Genomic DNA, 24,071 nt, shown 5'->3' with positions numbered 1-24,071 from the left:
TCAATAGACTTGGTGATACTGTTTAAACCTTGAAAGTTAATAAACATGGATTTGTAGAATTAAAAATATTGAACTATTGGAGTGCTACCAACTCACAAAATTAAAGTTTTATAACCCAAAGTCGAAGACTGTATTCTACGGTTTAAATATTTCATACCTGACATTTTCCAACTTGACAATGTGAAGCCTGATTTTTATTTTTCAATCCAATATGAGTTTGGGAGTTTAATTCAAAATCAAGAAAAAACCATTTGTGAGACTACCTTCTCTTTTTGTTGCTCACTTCTTACTATGCAGTGTTTTTTTCCTACCCCCCACCCCCAACTTTGGGAAACAAACTTTTCTAGCTAATGGTATTGTACATATATTGGAGAATGTTCTGCTTAGGAATTAACAAGTACACGTGTATTGTTAAAGAATGAAAATATTATAAGCTAAGTCTCTAATGTGGGTAGTAGATAACCAGATTTACCTATAAATTATATTCAAAGGAAATGCTTTTTAATTTTTTTTCAATGCTATGAACTACTACAGAAGCAAGCAGAGACAGCAGTTGAAAGGCTGGGTCCTATGGTTCTGAGAGGTCTTCCCTCAAGAACCTCAGGTTACAGGCAGGGGCTTTCCATGTTGTGGAAACATACATGGAAACACCCAACATACTGGCCACTCAACATACTTCTTTTAGTTGGGTGGCCAGATTAAGTGATGAGGTGGTAGGGTTTCTTGCTACTCCAGCTCAGCAGCCAGACCAACAATTACTTCCTTGCAAGGCCCCTGGAATCTATTAGAGGCATATATACATCTCAAAGAAACTTCTACATAGAGAAATAAATGATCCGAAAAGGCCATCAGGGTTCACATAGGAAGGCAATGTAACACTTAAAGGGATTTTGCACTTAGGTGGTCTTGCTCTCTGAGAATGTCTGATGGAAGTGTGTTTTTTGCCTGTAAGGAAATTGGGGAAATCAATGCAGCTTAATGTTCAAGTTGGATATGTGGACAGAAATGAAGATCTCCACATAAGTACTGGTACCATTTTGTGAGGGCTTTAGATGTGACAAGGAATCTTTACATTTATTAGCTATGTATAAGAAGAAGGGCAGGCCCGTCCCTGAGGACACTGGGAAATAAGTTACAACAGATCTTTGACATTCTATCAGCTCTCCCCATTCTCACATCTGACCTGGAATACAGATGGGAAGAGTCCTCTAACTATTCAATCTCACCAGGGGGAAAAACATTAAACCCAAGTTCTTTCTTAAGTTCCTTTCAGCAAATTTAAAACTTTTAGGGGGCTTTCTTGACCGTAGTTTACTTAAGACTGACAGAACCCTAACTCCTAGTCAGCAAGGATCTTCCTAGATCCATTTTGTTGTCAAATTCACTTTCTGAGTCAATGGAAAGACTAACACATATCATTTCTTAGATAATGTTTTAATATCTTGCATTGAATAAAACTTTTTTTAATCAAGTTACAATGGTAGCAGAGAACTCCACAAGGGGCTGGGGGTTGCAGATGGCTGCATTACTCTAAATGTTCAAGCTTGACTGACCCATTTCATCAGTACTGTCAGAGCCTTGCACTGATACATGTTGACAACATTTAATCTTAAAAAATTGAAAGAAATGAATTAATATGCAAATTTCATCAGCTTTGTAATAAAAATGTCCTTGAAAAAAAACAGTGAACATGACCCCCGAGGAATTGTGTGAATTATCCCAGCTCAATTCTTTAAGTTAGTCAGAGGTACGCTGGTCCGCAAGGAAATCAGTGCAGATTTGACTTGGAAATAATTATGATGAAGAACAAAACACAAGCAGGTTGAATAAATGTAACAACTTGGGAAAAAGTCTTAGTCCTGTTTGTTATTCACTTTGAATTAACAGGATTAGGTTTGGTTTTTGAAAATAAAGGAACACTACTGTGTAATTTTAACACCTAAGTAATGTGAAAACAGTATTTTCTTAACTATCAATTTTAGTGCCTTTTAAAAATCACATTTAACAAAATCAAAGTCTTTTTAGGGGAGATAATAGAGTGTAGCTTTTTGGCAAAAGAGAGGATTGCAAGAAACTCTTATATTTAAACCATGGTTTATATAGGATTTCTGAACTGATCACTTTGACAGAAATGTGTGGCCAACCCACTTGTAATAGAAACAAGATAGACTGATTTTAGCTGATACTGAAGTGACTGCATATTTTATCGAATTTACCCAATTAATAGGATTGTGTGAACAAAGTCTCTAGATGTGAGTGTGATTTATAATAACCTCCGTATGGGCATGTGGAAACTCAGTGTGGAATCACCAGCCCAGTTCAGGAAAGCAGTCATCCAGGTGGGCACGCAACGGTGCCCCTCTGCCTGCGGTCTGGACACAACTCTGGGAAGCAATAATGGGCGTCAGTCATAACAAGTGAATATTTCTCTGTGAACGTTCAAGGCTTTTAATGTTCCCAAAGGAGATACAAATGTTAACAAAGGAACCTCAACCATTAAACAAAACAACACCAAACCAAAAACATTGATATACGTGACAGCTTACTGGAGGTCAAAATGAATGAATGAATGGTTTGACCATAGATATAATTTTCTGTCCCCAAGTAAATTCTTATTATTTTTATTTCTCCCGCAGTTACCCTATTCTATCCCTCTTCTTTCTCTCTGATAAGAGTTTGGGCAAAAACAAACAAACAGAAACAACAAAAATCAAAACGCACAGATACAGACAACAGTATGGTAATTACCAGAGGGAAATCTCATTAGTTTAAATAGATGTATAAATATTAGGGAAAGACACATGGTTTTCACCTCAGCCCTTCGCATCTTTGTGCCACAGGCTGGAACTGTTTTCTTTGTCACCTCAGCACAGTGAATCACCCAAGCTCTGGGGTCTGAAAGGCTTTGCCATTGGTTCAGTCTTTATTCTGGGCAATGCTGACTTTGCCAAGGAGAAGTCTACACAAATTAAATTAAAGCTGTTTTCAAGACATCCCTATACTTTCAATGCCGGTTTTAAAAAAATTAAAATCACACCATTCCCTCCCCCCCCCAAAAAAAACCCTGACCCTCTCACATAAAGGCACCAAATAAGGGTTGTTAACAACCTGAAAAAGCCCACATCGTCTTCCAGAGGCTCTGATGTTCTGTAACTTTCCTGATTTCATATATCCTTGGAAGACCAAAGCAGTATAATACCGACTTTGCCCAACCGAATTAATCTCCTCTGTAAGCTTTTGTAGTTCTCTACAAAAGGCTTTTAAGTTTTTCCTTTCTTTCTTAATCTACCATCAGTAAAATCCCACTTTTATAGTGCCCTTTGCACCTGCTTGAATAAAATGAATAACCCAACAGTTTAATTATGCCCTGTTCTATCGGTTGGGAAGTGATATAAAGTTGCAGATAGAAAAAAGAATAAAACCCTCTTTTGGTATCCAAAATTAATATATGTCAAGCCCAGGGTAAATCTTAATCTTTTCGAAACATTTTTCTAAAATAGATGTTCCTTTATCATCTGGCACATCAAGACCCGTTGGAGGGAGGGAATGAAAAAAAAGGCATTCGGTTAACATGCTGCAGAACAGCACTGTCTTTCGCACCTCACTTCAGGCTGTTCTTGAAAGATCTGAACAGTTGTATAATAATGAAAAATGGGCAATGCTTGTGCGGCATTGCCTGCGCTCACACACCTCCGCCCACGCATTCATCATTCTGCAGGTATTGTCAGTGAAAGTTTAATTGCATAAACACTCTGTAACTGTCCTGTCATATTTCTTGTCAGTCTGGATTCCCTCTCCGGACTCACTATCTCACAAAACTATAATTGAATTGCTACCAAATCACAAGAGTCCCCCCCTCCCAAATGAAATCTTTATGAATAGAATTTGTTTCCTATCAGCAGATTTGACAAATTGTGCCAGAGGAAGGGCCCTGGTGATAATTTTTGAGTTTATTCTCAATCTAGCTATTTGCTGAATGCTCTTATCTATTTTTAAAAAATTTTAAAGACTCAGTGGGGGGTGGTGGGGGGGAAGCATCCAACGGCCCTAAGGGGCTCTGTGGCAATAACTCTGAAGCCAGAGGAAAAAGGGAAAGATCGTTTTCGCCCTACTGTGAAATGGTGCCGTTGGTAAATGAAAGACATACGAGTTAATTCAGAATTAAACTGGGAATCTGTCAGGGCTGAGATTTCACCAAACTAGGTCAATTCTTAGTTATGAGGTATTAAGTACCCAATTTAGTCAAGTGTTTATTCCATTAAACTTCCACTTCGTTTCTCTTTGCACCAAACCTTTCGGTGATCATTACTCATGTATACGCTCTGAGCAGCTAGATTCGTTGACAGATTTTTAGGACCATGAACAAATGAAAATTAATCAAAGGCATGACATGCAATTTACTAAATATGTGATCATGAAATTTTAATGCATTTACAACATGGTCAAAGTATTAATAGTTTTCCCAAAACAAATAAAACAGAATCTAGTTCTAGCTGGTGTGGAATAAGACTTATCTTTTGTTTTGTCTTTGTTTCATTTTATGCTCCGGCAAACTGTGTCCTGTGCCCCACCCCCAGTTTCACAGTATGAACCCTCAGCAAAGGCCCGAATACCAGCCGTTCTGTTAAAATTCTATTGGTGGTATGGGCATGAAATATGGCTTCTGGCGAATCACTCTCAAATGGGACTCGGCTTCACCCAGATTGACAACTGTCTGATTGTTTATGTTTTTTAAATGTGCTTATCAAAACCATGTAGGATTGATGGGTGTTTGCAGATGAAGTTATGTTTTTGCAACAGACTTAATTTAGGACTAAGGTTAAGGCTCTGGATAAATGAGTGCATTAGATGATTAAAGAACATTTGTCTTGTGGGACATTTAAGTCATTTATTTATGACACTTAAAAACAAGCTAGGAAAGAAAGCACCATGGGTTTAAAGAATCAGTTTTATACAAATGTTAAACTAAAACTAATGACTTTTTTAATGGAACTCCAAGATACGCCAGTTTACTAAATATCCAGAGGCAGAATCAAATGTGCCGTGAAGTAAACATGATGAAAAAATATTGGAATTTTTAAAAATCGCTCAATGCTATGTATGTGTGTGTGTGTGTGTGTGTGTGTGTGTGTGTGTGTATACACACACGTGTACGTTCTTCCAAAAGTTTTTTCTTTAATTTCAATGGCTCTTTTATTTAAGGACCTAGGTCTTCTGCCTCTCTTTAAAATTCTCTTTTTTATTTTACATAGTAGAAAAAGATTTTTTGATGGTTCAGGAATTTGGACTATCATAATGCATTGTGCTAGGTATGATAAAATACCTTGTCAGGGGCAACTAGATGGCTCAGGGGATTGGTAATGGGATCTATAGAGCTTTTCACCCATAGGTCATTGGCTTGAATTTTGTCCAGGTTGGAAGTGACTACAAGTCATTAACATTTCTTAACTTCTTGGTGGCCTATGTGAAATGAGTTTCTTAATTTATTTATTTAGGTCCACATATAGTACCTATGGCCGGGGCATTTGGCAACTCTCTTGCTTTTACAGAAGCATTCCACCAAATCTACCAACCCTTTCTGTTTAATAAGGAGATGGCTGGACACAGGAGAGCAGACTTTTAATTCTTTATGATGTCACCAGTTTTACCATTGCTCTTACTGGTGTTTTATTTGAAGAGGACATCCCCTGACAAATGATAGCCATTGACCAGCAGATTGATATTTTACCAAAAGCACATGATATACTTATTAAGCCATAAAGAGGAGCAGCTTTGAACCCTAGAGGATTTACATCCTACTATTTTATTATCAATAGCATATGTACTTTTCAAAATTTTTCAGGTTTTATTACCAATTGATAAAAAAGTAAAAGTGGACAGATGGTATCATCAATCCTAATTATATGAAAGTGTGAGATTTGCATAATTTCTGGAGTATTAACCATTAGCTCCTGGCAGAAGACTGACCACAAAGTACCCTTTTTTAGAAATTACCTTAGTTCCAAGTCATCGTTTCTCCCTTCCCTAATAATTCTTCTCCAGTTCTACTCACTCACTTCCAAATTAAAGAAATGGTCTTTTGAACCATTTCCTTTGCTTCCAGTCTGCTCTATTCAACACATCCTGCACATTCTTGCAATAATAAAGGATAAGGTATTAAGTCGCATGCACACAAGTTATCTGCAGATAGGAATCAGCATAATGTCAGGAAGACCATTCCAGCAGAGCTGCCCAGGAAGGGTGGAGAGTGCCCCCAGCTGGTGGTCTGTAGGAGGGGTCAGAGAGCTATTTCAGATGGATATTGAGAAGCAGGTGGCAGAATAGTTAAAAATGGAAATAGTCTGGTGCCAGGTTGCTCGGGTTCAGATCCTAGGCTCTCCAACCTGTATGATTTTTCTAAGTTTTAAAAAAACTTGTTCTGTTTTTAGTCCCTAAGTTTTAAAAAGCTTGTTCTTTTTTTAGTCCCTTCATCTGTAAAATGGGAAGAATAGGGTACCTTCTTCATAGTATTTCGTGAGAAATGAATGAGGCAATGCATACAACGAGCATAGCTAAGTCCCTGACAGTCACGGTTAATGTATGTCTGGGTATGTCAAGGCAGCTTGCTTCTAAAGAAGCACTGTTCCTGGCCTGTTAGTTTCAGGGCTGCAGCTCCACACCTGAGATAGTACGGCAGGGCTGCCAACAGCAGCGTCTTGTAATGTAATCCTGGCCTCCTCAGACATCATACGGCCCTGATGGCCATCATCGCACTTCTGCATTGCATTAGTGTTCTGTCTCCCTCACATGATGGTCAGCTCGTGGGAGCCAGGAGCATCACCTCTGTTTTCTCAGTGCCTCGTATAATGTCTGACACATACATGACAGGCGCATGCTCAACAGTTTACTGAACAGTCCAGACAATCACTATCAGCAGGTGGGCCTGGATTTTGAATGAGAATTTACTTTGGTTAATAACATCTAGAGAAAAAATACAAGTTCCTCCCTTTCCCAAACTAGTTTGTCAACTAACAGAAGTTGGGCGATGTTCTCTATGGGTCCCAAGAAACTATGATTGTGTTTCACGAGCAGATGCCTCCAGGCAGAGGTGACACTTCCTGACAGACCCCATTGCCCTTCTTGCTCGGTCTTCACCTCGCGCCTGCCTGGGGGACTGGTTTGGAAAGGAAGAGCCCAGAGAAGCTGCAGAGAGCCGGGCCCTGCAGGGGCCAAGGCGGAGCAGAGGCCAAGTGCACAGAGACGATCCTGGCTGTGCTCCTGGCTGAGGAGCCTTGCCCCTAATGGGCACGGAGAGACTCAGGGTTGCATTCTGCCCATAACCGATGCAGATGCTACTGTTCACTATGGTACAAGGAGTTTCAATGTAGGAATGAAGGCAGAGGAATGGATTAGATGGAACACTTGAGTCCCAAGTGAAGGACTATATTTTTAAAGAAGACGTTTTCGCCTAATGAAGTATGTGCATATGGAATTGGGCAGATTTCTCTCTGGAGTTTAGAAGGCTTTTGGAGAAAATTCCTCTGGTTTGATTCCTACCCAGGTCCTATCTCCTTTCTCCTTCTAGTTCCTAGGTTTCCTACCTATCCTATCCCTAATTTTGTACCCTTTACTCTAATCTTGGCTGATAAACTAACTTGTGTTTGGGGCAAGTCATTTAAAATTTCCATCCCTTTCCCCTCATCTGTAAAATAAGGATGACACAGTGACCTGCCTCTGAGGGACGGGGTGTAAATTAACTCCTGTGATTAGTGGTTTCTGTGCTCTGCATTCACCAAACTGGATGTGAACGCCAACCATTATCACAGAGGCCTGAGTGCACTTTGCTTCTAAAGCTATTCTTGGGAATAACTGCTTGGCCAAGAGCTGACAACTGAAGTTGCAAACTTTACACAGAAGCAATATTTCCAGTATTTTCCCCAAGCAATCATGAGTAAATTGCTCACTAGGGGTGGAAATGGTTTCTAGCCAGTTCTGCCTCTTCTGATATGTGCACCCTGCAAAGCTCAGTCAATGTTAGGTAACCAATCCTTTGTAAGTCTGCTGTTTAGTGCAGAAGAGGAATTCAGAATGGTATAATTTGGACAGGGATGAAATTTCTGTGCAGTGGTATGTATTAAAAGCAAATAACTTGTGCTTTGTTCAAGGCATGAGTTACAGAAATAGAATCTACAATTTTTAATTATCCAATGACAAAGACAGCCACATTTTTTTTTCCATTTTTTTTAAATGGGAAAGAACAGGCCATCCATTAACAATTTATCTTGGGTTTCATTTTAGCAACTCTGAAAATGTACCCCTTATCACCATAGGTAAAGGAAAGTCAAAATTATGACCTGGAAAGCTATATAAAACAACTGTTAAAAATAATGGGTTTAAAAAATTGATTTTCTAAACCTTCAATAGAAGGTTTAAGAAAAAAAAAAAGCTACATATAAACTGAGCAACCCTACTGTGTATTATGATAAGAGGCCTGTTCTTCTATTATTGGACAAACCATTTGCTACCCTGGAAATACCACTATATTAATTTATGTAAAAGCTGCACTTTTTTAGTCACAACCACTGTGTTCTAAATTTTGGAAGAAAAAGTTTCAGAATGTCATGCAGAACTATGCTGAGTTCCAACATCTTCTCTGGGAACAAAAGGGAGGCTGCCCTTCTGTAGCTATGTGAGGCACCAGCATGGTCGGAGTCGGGGGTGTCAAGCCCCAAAGGGTGCCTTTGAATTGCAGCTCTGCACTCTGGGAGCTGGCCTGGAAGGGCAGAACTCAGGTACTGGGTCAGCAGAGCCTGGTGGGCAGGAGAGATTTTACCACACTTTTTTTTTTTTTAGCTCCTTGGGGCAAGATCCTAGAAGTGCAAGGTTGCTTCACAATTGTTCTCATTGTACACAGACAAGTACACAAAGAAAGCTTGAGCATGCACATAAAAAGGTGGTGTGTGCGCCTAGGCCTTGTGTACCAGAAGAGAGCATGAGAAAATATTTATTCCTTTCTGTGGAAGTTCCAGGTGACCTTGTTTAGCTTAGCTGGGGATAAAGATGACATTTAAGAGTAGCCTACTTTCTGCATTAAAAAATCGTACTGCATCAAGGTAGCTTTTTTGAGGCCAAAGATGCATTTTGAATTTGGCAGGGCAGTTCCTGTAATAGTACTGGCTTATTTTTGGAGTATATATGTCATCTTCATTTAGGATTGATAAAAGATAATTTCTATTTCACTTCAAACTAACAATGACATAGCTTAGGAAAAAAATATTATTTGTAAGTTTTGGATAAAACTGAGTTTATGTCTAGTTGTTGACCTCTTTGAGTTATGAAAACAATAGTGTTTGCTAGGCTGCTTTCTCACCATCAGACACGACACATCCACGAGAACGCGAGTACCAACAGGAGGAGCGCCTGTTTCGGGGAATGGCGAACTTATTTGGATCGTGGCTGCCGCTCCAGGAGAGAGGCACTGCCTGTTCAGTCCATGAGCGATAGCCATGGTACATTATCTGATGGATTTTCTTTGCCTATATTATATGAATATGGAAGAGAATTCAGTGTGTGTTTACAGTGTGATACACACTCAACATAAATTACACATTTTAATTTCATTTATTTGTTGGGGACTATGGAAAGCCGGAATTTCATTGCATACAAACTGCCATTCAGACACAAGAATCGCCAGTGTCCTGAGAAGGTACACTGACTACAAGAACAAAATTCATTTCCCTCTCAAGTGAGTGACTGTGGCTTGCAATCGGAGTTTTAAAAAGGCAAAAGTAGAGGACAGCTCTTCCTAGAGACTATACAGTTTGTATTTTACACTTCCAGTGGATCCAACGTTGTCATCAAGAATAAATCAAGTGCTAATAAACCTCCTATCATTTGACAACTTGAAGGTTGTAGTTTCCACACTATTTATACCTTTTAGCATTAGCATGCAGAGCAGCCTCCATGATATTATCTTACCATATAATGACTCCAAAAATCTCACAGAGATTAATGGTGATAACATAATTCCAGAAAGTTGCTACTCTATATGTAGAAATATATTGGCAATAAAAACCAGTCACTGTGTGCCTTTCCCCAGTAGGGGATCTCTCACTTTTCTTTGATTTTTAAAGGCTTCAGATCAATAACTGGAGTGACATTATTAACAGCTCCCTCAACACCTTGGCCAGCACTAATATTAAATCCATTACACCTTCTGTTTGACATTTGCAGTACAGCAGAAAGTGCTGTAGATACAGTCACATTGTCTGGGGACTGGGGTTGGATGTGGGGTTAGTAAGATGGTTTCCCTCGCCTGACTTCTAAATTCAGTTCATTGACAGGAAACTTGAACCAATAATAAAAAGAGAACCCTGTACCCCAACAACCCTATATTAGATGGTAAATAATTCACCCATAGAAGTACAAGTATATCTCATATCTAAGCAGTTTTTGAAACAAAATATTGACCTCAACATCAGGTATTTTTTACATTCATTTGTTCCTCTAATTATATCACTTGTGAAAATTGTCTAATGATTCCAGAAGAATTGAGTTCCTGTAGAATCAGGAGCTGAAAAAATTTATTATAGCAAAGAGGCATATGTAGAAAATGCAGATTATTTCCATTCAGGCAAGCACTCAACTGCTTCAATTTTGCCTGCCTTTAAAATATCCAGGACGTAAAGTGGGCGTAAGAGCATAAAGATCATGGCACTGCAGTGATTATCTTCCCCCCCCTGCCCACAACAGGCTGGGTCTGCCTGCAACTTTAGACAAAACACAATAGCCTCTATTTTAGACAACAAATGGTTAACATGCTGCTGTAGTTATTCTTCACCAAAAGTACTGTCTCATACATTTTGCTAAATTGTCTAAATCCTGGCGTGGTATTGATCTCTCCCTCTGTGAGCTTGCACCCATTCAATAAGCTGCAAGAACCTCTTGTCCTGGCTGAATTCCCTACAAAGCAGGACCCAGGTATGTTACACCCGACAGTGGTCCTACCGCTGGGAGCTGATTGTTAGCTCGTGGGAAACAAACCACTGGAGACAGGAAGGAAATTTTATGTTAAAGTGAGAAACATGATAGGGAAAGTTGCCCGTGAGGTTAGGTGGATAAGCAGGCTGCCAGAAGCATGACTGTTATGATATTATTTAACCAAACAACCCCTACCACGTAACTGCGCATGTACCTAAGAACAGAAATGAATCTAGAAGGATAGACATAGAGTATACACACATCAACAGTGGTTATTTGGGGGTAATATGATGTTGGTTGGTTTTTGTTTTCTGAATTCTCTAATGTTTTACAATAAGCATGAATTAGTTCTATAACTGGGTGAAAATCACCCTGCTTTAGTAAGAAGGAGGAAGGAGTAAAATACAACGATTTTATGACCTAACCCAAGGAATTGTTACTCTTTGCTTTCAAAATAGGGAGATTTCAAAAGTTCCTCCAGGATTTCTTAAAAGAGCTGCTTTTCTGTGCATAAGCATTTAAAGAATACAGCACTGAAATTTATTAAGAGGATAGTACTCATAATCCCAAGATTACAGAATCATTAGGAGTAATGAAAAGATTCACGCAGATCTATGGGAAGAAACCCAAACACCCAGACATCCCGTTCCAGAGGGTCTGTGCTGCTCACAGTTAGGGGCCAGCAGGATGGCAAAGCATTGGGGTCAGCCCCTAAACAGGTGCCTAGAGCTTCTTAACTTTTTAAATAAGCCACCTATTTATTTTCCTTACATCTTCCTTAAGGTTTCCTTAAAAGAAATATCCTATTACTAAACTATTAATAAATGTGCATACATATAAAATATTTATTTGGGGTTGTTGTCCAGTTGACAGATTTCTTTTTTCTCACATTATCTTGAGACTTGTTTAAGACAAGACAATCAAAGGACTGGCAGTTCAAAGAAAGAGAGTTTCTATTATGGCGCAGTATCTTGCCTCTTAGGCTGGTTTAGTCACTTATTTCCTTTTATTATAATGCCAAATGTTATTTAGATTTCAGTCATTTAGTAATGCTACACTGAACACATCAGGGCTCCTGAAAAATTTCATACCTACTAGCCCCATCATTTTCATAATTGATATCCTTTTCCAACCAAATTACACTACTATTTAAAAAAAAATCTGTGTTTTACCAGAGTTTAAAAGATTATGATGCAACGAACAACAGTCTTCAAAAATGTTCCTTCATGTTATTAGGAATTAGGGAATCTTGTTAAAATTCTTTCAGCTTTTAAGAGACATAAGCAGCTTTGGGATGTAGTGCCTGACATGAACTTTTGAAGTAATTCCCTTGGAGCAATGATCTGCATTAGTGAAGATATTTAGTTAAAGGTAGCACCCTACCCTCCTTCTCCGTATTTGAGCAGTCAATCTAATTGCCTTTTCAAGACAAAGATTGAAAACAGCCCACACTACAGACTTTTAAAGCAAAGTAAGTTTTGCTTTAAACCTTCTCTAATGGCGACAGAGAAGGATCCATCAAGGAAGAGAAACCCTTCTTAGGCCATGGTGACTAATGAGGCCAGGCTGTTAAGGAATGTAGAAAGCAGGGTTTTTAATTGGACTAGTTAGCTTGACTCAAGGAAGGCTGGTGAAAGAAACCCAAGTAAAATCTGAATGACATTCAATGTTCAATGACAGAGCAACTTTAAAGGAGAAATGTCATCCTCGAATCCAGAATTGAAAGAGACTCGGTGAGTGAGTTCTCCCAGTGCACCTAGAGTTGTTTCCTGAATACTGGTGCTTCGGAGAAGGCCTGGGGTCTATCAGAGTTTGTATGTTCAACCTTAAACCAGTTCGGTTTTGACTCTAGCTTAGGGTATCCTAGCAGAACTGGTTTACAGGCTATGGACATTTTTTCTTTTCTTCCCTATCAAAGTCTCTCCTAAGTGACAAGTCACCCTTAACATGTTTGTGGAGACATCAAGCTCAATACGAATCAGCAGGTGAACTGGCTGCTCGGAAGACTTAATTTACTCTTAGGTGGCCCTGACAGAAGTATGGTAGCCTCATCTCAGAAAGGTGACAGTCCCTTTGCTTTGTACTAGTCTGGACACATCTCGAGGGCTGCACTCAGTTCTTATAATCATATTATTAGAGGGTTACTGACAAACTGAAGCACAGCCCAGGGAGGGTGACGAGGGGGGTGAGGGTCTCAGGAACATGCCATCAAACAATGGTTGGGTCTGATCTGGAAAGGAAGGGAGGCAGCGGGGAGGGAGCATTTGGTGTATCTGACTTCATATATTTGAGAGGTTATGATGGGGAGGAAGGAGTAAATCTGAAACATGGTCCCAGAGGGCAGACCTTGGATTAGAGGGGAGAAGTTACAACGAAGGAGATTTTGGCTCTGTATTGGGGATAATTTTCTGTTAGAGCTGCTCACCAATGGTGTGGGAAGCCTTGTACCTTCCTACCAGGAGGAAGTTCCAGCAGAGACTGGAAGGTTATCTGTTGGTTTTACTATAAAAGGATGGCTACATAGGTTGGAGGTCAGGTTATAAGATTTTTGAAAATTCTATGTAACTTGAGAGTTTGCGACTCAGGGAAACAAAGTCCAGTCTCCTAAAGGCCTTAGTTCATGTGAAAGTTTGTAAACTTGAGTTCTCATACACTGAGTGTTTGATTCATGAGCAACCCAGGTTCCCAAATCCAATCCCACCATGAAAGAAGAGAAAACTGTTTTCATGTGCTGCTTCTCCAATATGCCCAGATATGACTGAAAAAGCCTTTCCAGTGATCTCACTGACGTATCTATTCAGTAATGTCAGCAACGGTATAAGAATACATGACCCCATCCCAAAAGGGTTTTTTTTTTTTTTTAAATGCTACAGAGTAGACTTAAATACTGTCTTTTCTCATGCATAGAGCTAACTGGAGAAGAATGCTCAGCAATGATATAGATAATGCCCCACAAGCTACAGGTAACTTAAATGAGGAAACATGGATTGATTCCAGATGGAATTAAATTACTTCCAGAAAGGGCAAATATGTTTTTCCCTTCTGCGTGAGCAAATACACTATGATTGTTTCTAAGCAGGTTGAATTATTTTTTAAGAAGTATAGAGAGTTATTTTAACAGTAATCTTTAGTTAGATAATTTTTTCCATTTTTATTTCTGTAAAAAGCTTTTGTGTTGTGTACCTGTCTGAAAACAACATGTCAAGTAAAGCACAAGCATCTTTAGAGTGCAAAAATAATTTCCTAAGTAAGCAAATAAAACTTTGCACTTCAAATCAGGCCTTGATTCATTAAAAATCTTAAACTTCTCATGAGAAAAATTAACATTTAAACCAGTGCTGCTTGGCCAGGCACTCCACCACACAAGAATATGAAATATCTCCTCTAAAAAAGTACAAAAAGGACAAAACCACAAATGTGGAACTTCAATTAATTTAAAGCCCCAATCAGCAAAGAATAAATCCTTCGCAGATCTAATTACCAGCGCTCTCGGAAGACCCAGGCCGACCAGCCAATCTTCCCCGTGTTTGAACAGCTTGATGAACTAGGGGACTGATGGATATCAAGTCATTTTGTTTAATTTATAAATGGATTTTCCCCTAATACTTAAATTATCATCAGTACAACACAATGAAAATGGGAACATTCTGAATGCAAAGTCTATAAGAGTCCTGGAAGGAATCCCAATGAGGAATGTCACCTCTGTTCATTCCTCTATACAATTGATCTAATTAAATACTGAGGGTAGAAAGGCAGTTTAAAATGTAGCCATTTCTGTTTTCTTTTTAGCCTTAATTTATCTGTTCACATCTTTCAAGTACCTTCTGATACTTAAAAAAAAAAAAAAAGGAATCGAGATTTCTGCTAGTCTGTAATACTTTTAATTCTCTGCAAGCTAATATGCAAAAAGTCTCTGCCATAGATTTTGCTGCATAATAACTAAATGCAATACATTTAGCCATGGTAACAATAAAAGGAAGAGGGCTTTCCAAATATGATCCTTTTCCGTCCAGTAATTTGACAGAGAAACTAAAGGAAATAGTACTTTCTATGTCTATTGTTCATCTGAAGTTAGATCTCTGGATTATACTTATTAAAATGTCTCCTTATTTTCAAATCTCTTCCTTATTTAATTACTGCATGGGACAGAAAGCTGCATGGAATTGTTAAATACCATTAAACCTATTTGTAGTCTCCTCACACTGGCAACTTGTGTGCAATCATTGGCAAAGGTCCTGCCCACCGACCCACACGTTGGGATTGCAATTCCCACCTGGCTCAGGGGTCTCTGACTGGGAAGAGGAAGATGCTGAGCTGGCTCCATCCTCAGTGGTACCCTGCGAGAGGAGACCCCGCCCAGGTGGGAGCTTCATGCCCAGCTGCTCTGCCATCTCCACGTGGTCCCCAGGGTGGACATAGTCAAAGACGCTGCTGCCTGTCAGCTCCACCTACAGGGGAAGAGAAAGAGTGGGAGAGAAAGGTGTCACAGGCTTTCATTTCCATATTCAGAGCCACTGTGATTCAGATTCGGAGCAGAAAAGGAAATACACGCAGCCCCCAGAAACAATCCTGGTTCTAAGTCTTTATCCTCACTCAAAAGCTTAAGGATTCTTGAAATTGAAAGAGAAAGATTTTTTTTTCACATGTATGTATTTAAGCAATTGTTTAGGCCAGTTTTTTTCTCATACACTACTGTTTGCATAAAGCCAACACATTCTGTGAAATGTGGATGAGCCGGCCTGGAGCTCAGCTCTTTTATCCACGCATCATCAAATGCTTTCATGTTTGGTGTCAACCAGATGATTGACTGAATTCTACAGTTTTCTCACTGAGAAATTTGAGCTTTATATAGAAATAGCCAGCGATAGCAGATGAGTATTCTCCTTAAAGCACACAGGTTTCCAAGATGCGTATTTATATATCCCAGCTTATTTTTATGTAAATGTAAAAGGATGAAGTGCTGCTTGCAAATATATGCAAAGGCATAATGTTTTCATTAAATATTACTCATTAGCTCTGTAATCATATGGAGAATTTTCCACGCAAAAGAGGTCAGCTGGGGTCTGAGGCAGCCATTTTGTTTTTCTGCTGGTATCAGCTCATTTTGCTTTTGATCTAATAAAATTCATGGTACACATCTCCTTGAGGGCTTTAAAAATGTTTTATTTTGTACACTCTTTGTATTAGGCTGACTCTAAAGGTAGAGAATGAACACGAAGTATCAGAGGGGGGTTGGCCTGAATGGAGGCATGGCCTAATTCAGTGGCGTGTCTGGCACAGCCCGCGGCTCGGTGCTGCGCTGTCCAAGGAGGCGAGAGTTGCTGATAAGGATTGGCCTTACTTCTGTACTTTTCTGAGGCTATAACCCATGCCTCTTTCCAAGAATAGCAATAATGCTCGAGAAGAACAAAATAGTGTGCTCGGATTATGGGTACTATGAGAGGGAGAGATGTATCTGCAAGGGAACAAGTAAATACTCTTTTCTAGGTCACTAATGCACTTCCCAGTCCTCTGGTGTTCTTAAAGGTTTCAGGCCAACTATGATGTACCACAGAAACAGCCAGAAGTTCAGGTTCCCATAAGTTTCTTGGTGGATATTTACCTAAAACCTCGGCCTACGCATCTGCCTTTCCTGTGAAATGTGCATCATCCCTCCAAATTCCACCTGAATGCCTACATTCTTTTTCTTGTCAAGAAGGAAGGCTGTCACAGGGAGCCTAATACCCAGAGAGCAATTAGTAGCACCAAATCCCAGTAAAATGATCACATCTACTCCCAGACGCCATTTGATTAAAATCTTAACAGGCTACACATCTTCAACATCTATCAATTAACAGGGGTATAGCCAGAAAAATGGGAGGCTAAATTCAGTTTGGTTAATAGCTATTCCTGAAAAAGGCTCACATAACTTTTACCGAAAACGAGGTACTTTCTGCTATTAAATTACACTCTCCTACTGTATTACCCTACTACTGACTCTATCATTTTACAATAACTATTTCCTCCATTTGATATTGTTACAGAGCGTAAATCAGAATTCATAAGTGATCAGTTCCTACCCTCTGGGAGGGAGGGATTACATGGAAATAATCCCTTTAATGTGCGCCTTGCCTCTAAGCATTTCACACAGCAGTAAATGGGTAAGCTGACTTTGAGCAATTAGGAAATGAAATGAAACTAATAAAATGTGTGTTTTAATATTTCTTGATGGTTATTTTGTTTGGGGATTAGTGAATATGAAGGAGGCACTCTCATTTTGCAGGGACTCCAAGTGTACCACTTTAATAAATATTTCTGTCACTTTTCTCAAACTCTGAGTCTTTCTTTAATACTGAATCATAGCTTTTGGCACAGACCATGGATTGTGATAAGATGACAACACAGGTGGGATACAGAATAGAGTTTTAGGCATCCTGGTTATTGAGTATGTGTGTAAGCCTGTCTTACGGAGAGGAGGAGTAGGTCACTATCTCCACAGCCTGGTTTGCTTTTCCTTTCCACAAACTAATGTCCCGAGTACAGCACATATACAGCAAGATTGAGTCACAATGTGCCATATCACACTAGTGAGGAATTTCCCCTCCAATGATCTCATACGATCCTAAGGTATAGATACTCCAAAGTCTAATTTTGCATGGAAGGGCTGGCACTGAGAATTACACCCTATCACAATCTTTATGATTTTTAGTCAAGGTCGCAAGGTATATGGAAAAGCACAAAATACTTAAGAGTCATAACCTGACTTGGAAATCAGAATCGTTTTCCCTTCTGCTGTGTGACCTTGGGCAACTCTTTAACCTCTCTGGGCTTCAATTTCCAATTCTGCAAGGGGGCAGTATTGCTGCTCCGCAGGACTCTGGAGGAAGAGGGGGCACTACGTGGGTGGCATCCCCTGGACCGCCGCTCCATGGGAATGCTGCAAGGCAGCAGCCTGGGACCTGGGGTGAAAATGAAACTGGCTTTACATGCTTCAAAGCCTAATTTTGAAAATTCAGTGAAACCATGCACAGGAAATCACTTTGTGAGGAATAAGCAGTACAAAAATGCTTGCCGTTGTTGATGCTCCTTAGTGGATAAGAAGAGGTGACACACAAACATATATATTGCTGTTTAAATTTGGTGAGTTCTTAGGGTTTGTGTGGTCACTTTGGGACATCACTTTATTCAGTAGGGGGCGCAGCAGAAATGATGTATGCTTAGAACCTCAACTACAACAATAACAATGTTAGCAGCTACCTACCACTGTGTACCAGAGCACTGGCCAATCAGCTCCGCAAATGACACCTGGAGGCTGAACTCAGCTGGCACCAGAGCCCCACTAGTGACTCCTGCAATAGGGGATCATTCCCTGCATACCTCTCCACTATAGTCAGGTCTCATAGCCAGTCAGCCTGAAGGTCAGTCTGACCTACTGAGATGCCAACAGCAATCAAGTATCAACTATATCAGTCCTGGCTGGTGTGGCTCAGTGGATTGAGTGCAGGCCTGTAAAGCAAAGGGTCGCCAGTTCGATTCCCAGTCAGGGCACAGGCCTGGGTTGCAAGCCAGGTTCCCTGGTGGGGGGCGTGTGAGAGGCAACCACACATTGATGTTTCTCTCCTTCTCTTTCTCCTTCCCTTCCCCTCCCTAAAATAAATAAATAAATAAAATCTTTTAAAAAAGTATCAACTATATCAGGAGAGCACACACACAATGCACACAAGTAACACCTGGAACACCCAGCTCAGGTGATCAGGGAGACTAAGTACCCAGGCCCCACAGGACACCTACCATATAACACAAACTGAGAGACAAACTGCCAAGCTGCCAAAAACTGCCAAAACTGAGAGACACAGAAGATCTACATAAAACATAGTCAAAAAACACTAGGAGGGAGCAAAAACAAAACAAAACAAAAACAAACAAACAAAAAATGTCCCAAATGAAAGAATGGAGTGAAACTCCAGAAAAATAATTAAACGAAATGGAGATAAGCAATCTACCAGATACAGAGTTCAAAACACTGGTTATAAGGATGCTCAATGAACTTAGAGGAAGAACAGATTAACTCAGTGAGAACTTCAACAAAGAGACAGCAAACATAAAAAAGAACCAGTTGTAAGTGAAGAGGTAAAGACTGTTACAACTGAAATGAAGAATATATTAGATGGAATCAATGGCAAATTCAGTGAAGCAGAGGATCAATCAGCAATATGGAAGACAAGGTAGCGGAAAGCACCCACTTGAAACAGCAAAAAGAAAAAAGAGTTTAAATAAAATAAGGACAGTTTAAGGGAGCTCTGAGACAACATTCAAATCATAGGGCACCAGAAGTAGAAGAGAGAGATCAAGGGATTGAAAACGTATTTGAAGAAAGAATGACCAAAAACTTCTTAAACTGGTGAAGGAAATAAACATACAAGTCTAGGAAGCACAGAGTTCCAAACAAGATGAACCCAAAGAGGCCCACTGCAAGGCATATCATAATCAAAAGGCCAAAGATTAAAGACCGATAAAGAATGTTAAAAGCAGCAAGGAAAATGAGTTAGTTACCTATGAGGGAGCTCCCATATGACTGTCAGCTGATTTCTCAACAAAAACTTTGCAGGTTAGAAGGGATTGGCAGAAAATATTCAAAGTAATAAAAAGCAAGGACCTAACACAGATTACTCTCCCTAGCAAGGCTATCATTTAGAATGGAAAGAAAGATAAAGAACTTCCCACACAAGAGAAAACTGAAGGAGTTCATTTCCACCAAACTAGTATTTAAAAAAATGTTAAAGGAACTTCTTTAAGAAAAAAAGATTACTTTATGAATAATAAAATGGCAATAACTATATACCTGTCAATTACTTTATACCTACATATAAAGTAATATAAATATATTACTTTAAATAAATATAAAGTATATAAAGTAATTTATATACCTACAAGTTACTTTAATGTAAATAGATTATATGCACCAATCAAAAGGTATAGGGTGGCTGAATGGATAGAACAATCAATATCCATACAAATGCTTGACATACTTGAGATCGAAAGACAACACAGCCCATTTTCAGCCTGAAAAAACCTTGGACATTGCTTGTAGTTATATTTTATCCCCAGGTAATGGAAACAAAAGTAAAAATAAACAAATGGGACTACATCAAACTAAAAAGTTTTTGCATAGCAAAGGAAAACAACGACGGAATCAAAAGACAACCCACAGAATGGGAAAACATATTTGCTAATTCATCTGATAAGGAGTTAATACCCAAATTTATGAAGTACTTACAAAACTCAACACCAGAACCCAACCCAATTAAAATGGGCAAAGGACCTGGTTAGACACTTCTCCAAAGAGGACATACAGATTGCCAGTAGACATATGAAAAGATGTTCAATGTCACTAATCATCAGAGAAATGCAAATTAAAACTACAATGAGCTATCATCTCACACCTGTCAGAATGGCTATCATCAATAAACAAACAAACAACAAGAGCTGGCGAGGATGTGGAGAAAGGGGAACACTTTTGCATTGTTGGTGATAATGCGGGTTGGTGTGGTCACTGTGGAAAGCAGTATGGGGCTACCTCAAAAAATTAAAATGTGTCTACCTTTTGACCCATGTATCCCACTTTTGGGAATATATCCAAAGGAACCCAAAACACTAATTTGGAAGAAACATAAGCACCCCTATGTTCATTGCAGCATTATTTATAATCACCATGATATGGAAGCAGCCCCACTGTCCATATCATTAGATGAGTGGATAAAATAATTATGGGACATTTACACATACTACTTGGAATACTACTTGGCCATAAAAACGAAGAAAGTTTTACCCTTTGTGACAGTACGGATGGACCTGGAGAACATTATGCTACATGAAATAAGCCAGTCAGAGAAAGAAAAATACCATATGATTTCAATCATATGTGGAATCTAATGAACAAACTGAACTAACAAGCAAAATAGGGCAGACTCAGAGAGAGCAGGATGACAGCTGAGGATATGTGGGTAGAGTGTAGGGGTGGAGCATTGAGCAAAAAGGGAAAAGGACTCATGGACACGGAAAATGATGTGTTATTGTGGGGAGGGGAGAGGTAAGGGGACTAAATGGTAATGGAAAAATGCAATAAAAATGTAAAAGAAGAAAAGAAATACACACACACTAAAAGTAAAGGGATAGAAAAAGACATTTCATGCAAATGGAAGAAAATAAGTTGGGGTGATAACAACTATATCAGACAAAATAGACTTTAAAACAAAGGTATAATAAGACAAAGAAGGACATTACATAATGATAAAGGGATCAATTCAATGTGAGCATATAACCCTTATAAACATTCACACACCCAATGTAGCAGTACCTAAGTATATAAAGCAAATGTTGGTGGACATGGAAGAAGAGATTGACAATAATATGGTCATAGTAAGGGACTTTCATACCCCTCTGACACTAATAGATAGCTCAGAAAATCAACAAAGAAAGAGCTGCCTTAAATGACACATTAGACCAGATGGATTTAACAGTGAGTTAACAGTACAATCAAGGAATAAATCATAAGATACCCTGAGACAAGTGAAAACACAATGGTCCAAAAAAATCTACTGCACACAGCCAAAGTAGTTCTAAGAGGGAAATTCATAGCAATATATGCCTACCACAAAAAAACAAGAAAAATATCAAACAAGTTAACCTTACACCTAAAGCAACTAGAAAAAGAACAAGGCCCAATGTGAGTAGAAAGAAGGAAATAATTATGACCAGAATGGAAGTGAAATAAGAGTGACATATACACACATACATACACATATACATATAGACACATGAAGCCAAGAACTGGTTCTCTGAAAAAGATACACAAATTGATAATCCTTTAACTAGGCTCATCACCCAAATAAATAAAATCAGAAATGATGTAGGAGAAGTGACAAATGACACCAAAGAAATATAAAGAATTATAAGAAAGTACCACTGACAGCTATGTGCCAACAATGGACAACCTTTAAGAAATGGATACATTCCTAGAAACATACAATCTTCTAACATTGAATCAAGAAGAAGGAGAAAATCTGAACAGACTGATAACTACTAATAAAATAGAATCAATAATCAAAAACTCCTAACAAATAAAATTCTTGGACCAGATAGCTTCATACATAAATTTTACCAAACATTCAAAGAAGAATCAACACCTATCCATGAACTATTCTAAAAAGTTGCAGAGGAGGAAAGGCTTCCAAGCTAATTTTACAAGGCTACCATTACCTTGTTTCCATAACCAGATGGAGACATTACAAAAATGAAAATTATAGGCCAATATTCCTGATGAACATAGATACAAAAACAATCAACATAATATTAGCAACCCAAATCCAACAATACATTAAAGGGATCATACACCTGGATCAAATGGGATTTATTTCTGGGATAAAAGGTTAATTCAATATACACAAATCAATTAATGTGATATAATGTATAAACAAACTGAAGGATGAAAGTCCCATAATCATATCAATGCATAAAAAGCATTTGGCAAAATCCAATATACATTTATGTTAAAAACTCTCAGCAAACTGAGGATAGAGAAAACATACCTCAACAAAATAACTATATATGACAAACCCACAGCTAATATCATACTCAACTGTGAAATGCTCAAACTGTTTTCAAGATCCAGAATAAGACAAGGATGCCCATTTTCACCACTTTTATTCAACACAGTATTGAAAGTCCTACCCACAGCAATCAGACAGAAGCAGGAATAAAAGGGATCAAGATTAGAAAGGAAGAAATAAAACTATCATTACTTGCAGATGACATGATACTGCAGTATACAGAAGAACCTAAAGATTCCACACAAAAAAGCACTATTAACTGATAAGTGAATTCCATAAAGTAGCAGGATACAAAATTATTTTTTAGACAGAGTGTGAGGAATGGAGAAAGAGAGAGAAACATCAATGAGCCATGTGTATGTGAGATACAAAATTAATATCCAGAAATTAATTGCATTTTATATACCCATAATGAACTATCAGAAGGATAAATTAAAAAAAATTCTATGTACTATTGCATCAAAAAAATATAAAATACTGGACAATAAATTCAACCAAGAAGGAAAAATATTTCTAGGAAATCATTTGGCTGCTAATTGGGCTGTTTATAACTTGTTTCCCTGGTCACTAATGATAATTAACATGTACTTGGAAAATTATGTCATTGAAAAAGAAATTGAAGAAAATACAAATAAAGGGAAGAATATATATTGTGTTCATGGATAGAATAGAAGAATTAACATCACTAATATGTCCATATGACCCAACGCAATCTAAAGATTCAATAGAATCCCTATCAAAATACCAACAGTATTTTTCACAGGACTAGAACAAATAATCCTAAAATTTATATGGAACCACAAAGACCATGAATAGCTAAAGAAATCTTGAAAGAAGAACAGTCAGAGGTGTCATGTTACCGGATATCAAAGTATACTACAAGGTATAGACATTAAAACAGCATGGGACTGGTGTAAAAACAGACACATAGATTAACGGAACAGAACAGAGAGCCTAGAAATAAACTGACAACTATATGGCCAATTAATCTATGACAAAAAAGGCAAGGATATACAATGGAGTAGAGACAGTCTTTTCAATAAATAGTATTGGGAAAAATGGATAGATACATGCCCCAAATGAAACTAGACCACTTTCTTACACCATATACAAGAATAAACTCAAAATGATTTAAAGATGTAAATGTAAGATTCAAAACCACAAAACTCCTAGAAGAAATCATAGGCAGTAAACTCTTTGGTAATGTTCTTATTAATATCTTTTTGAGTATGTTTTCTCAGGCAAGAGAAACAAAAGGAAAAATAAGCAAATAGGACTATATCAAATTAAAAAGTTTTTGCCCAGTGAAGAAAGCTATCAACAAAATGAAAAGACAACCTACTGAATGGGAAAAGATAATTGCCAATGATACGTCCAATAAAGGGTTAATATCCAAAGTACATACAGAACTCATATGACAACACCAAAACACACAAATGAACAAACACCCCAAAGAAACCAATTTAAAAATGGGAAGCTGTCCTAAATAGATATTTCTCCAAAGAGGACATTCAGATGGCTAAT

The 24,071-nt window shown here is 38.4% G+C and overlaps 1 protein-coding gene across 5 annotated transcripts in view; it reads right to left on the bottom strand.

Moving 5' to 3' along the window:
- Positions 1 to 24,071, bottom strand: part of NPAS3 (neuronal PAS domain protein 3) — an 853,586-nt gene that overhangs the window by 104,763 nt on the left and 724,752 nt on the right. For all 5 annotated transcript variants that reach the window (XM_054577926.1, XM_054577927.1, XM_054577928.1 and 2 more), the window contains one exon: positions 15,233 to 15,407. In XM_054577926.1, coding sequence (XP_054433901.1) covers positions 15,233 to 15,407 — 175 coding nt within the window. The remainder of the gene's footprint in view (positions 1 to 15,232; positions 15,408 to 24,071) is intronic.

The sequence above is a fragment of the Pteronotus mesoamericanus genome, unplaced genomic scaffold (genome assembly GCF_021234165.1).
Source record: "Pteronotus mesoamericanus isolate MK-2021 breed Mesoamerican mustached bat unplaced genomic scaffold, CSHL_Meso_final contig_46, whole genome shotgun sequence".
Lineage (NCBI taxonomy): Eukaryota > Metazoa > Chordata > Mammalia > Chiroptera > Mormoopidae > Pteronotus > Pteronotus mesoamericanus.
Note: the sequence above shows the minus strand (reverse complement) of the source record. Positions and strands in the feature narration are given on the sequence as shown.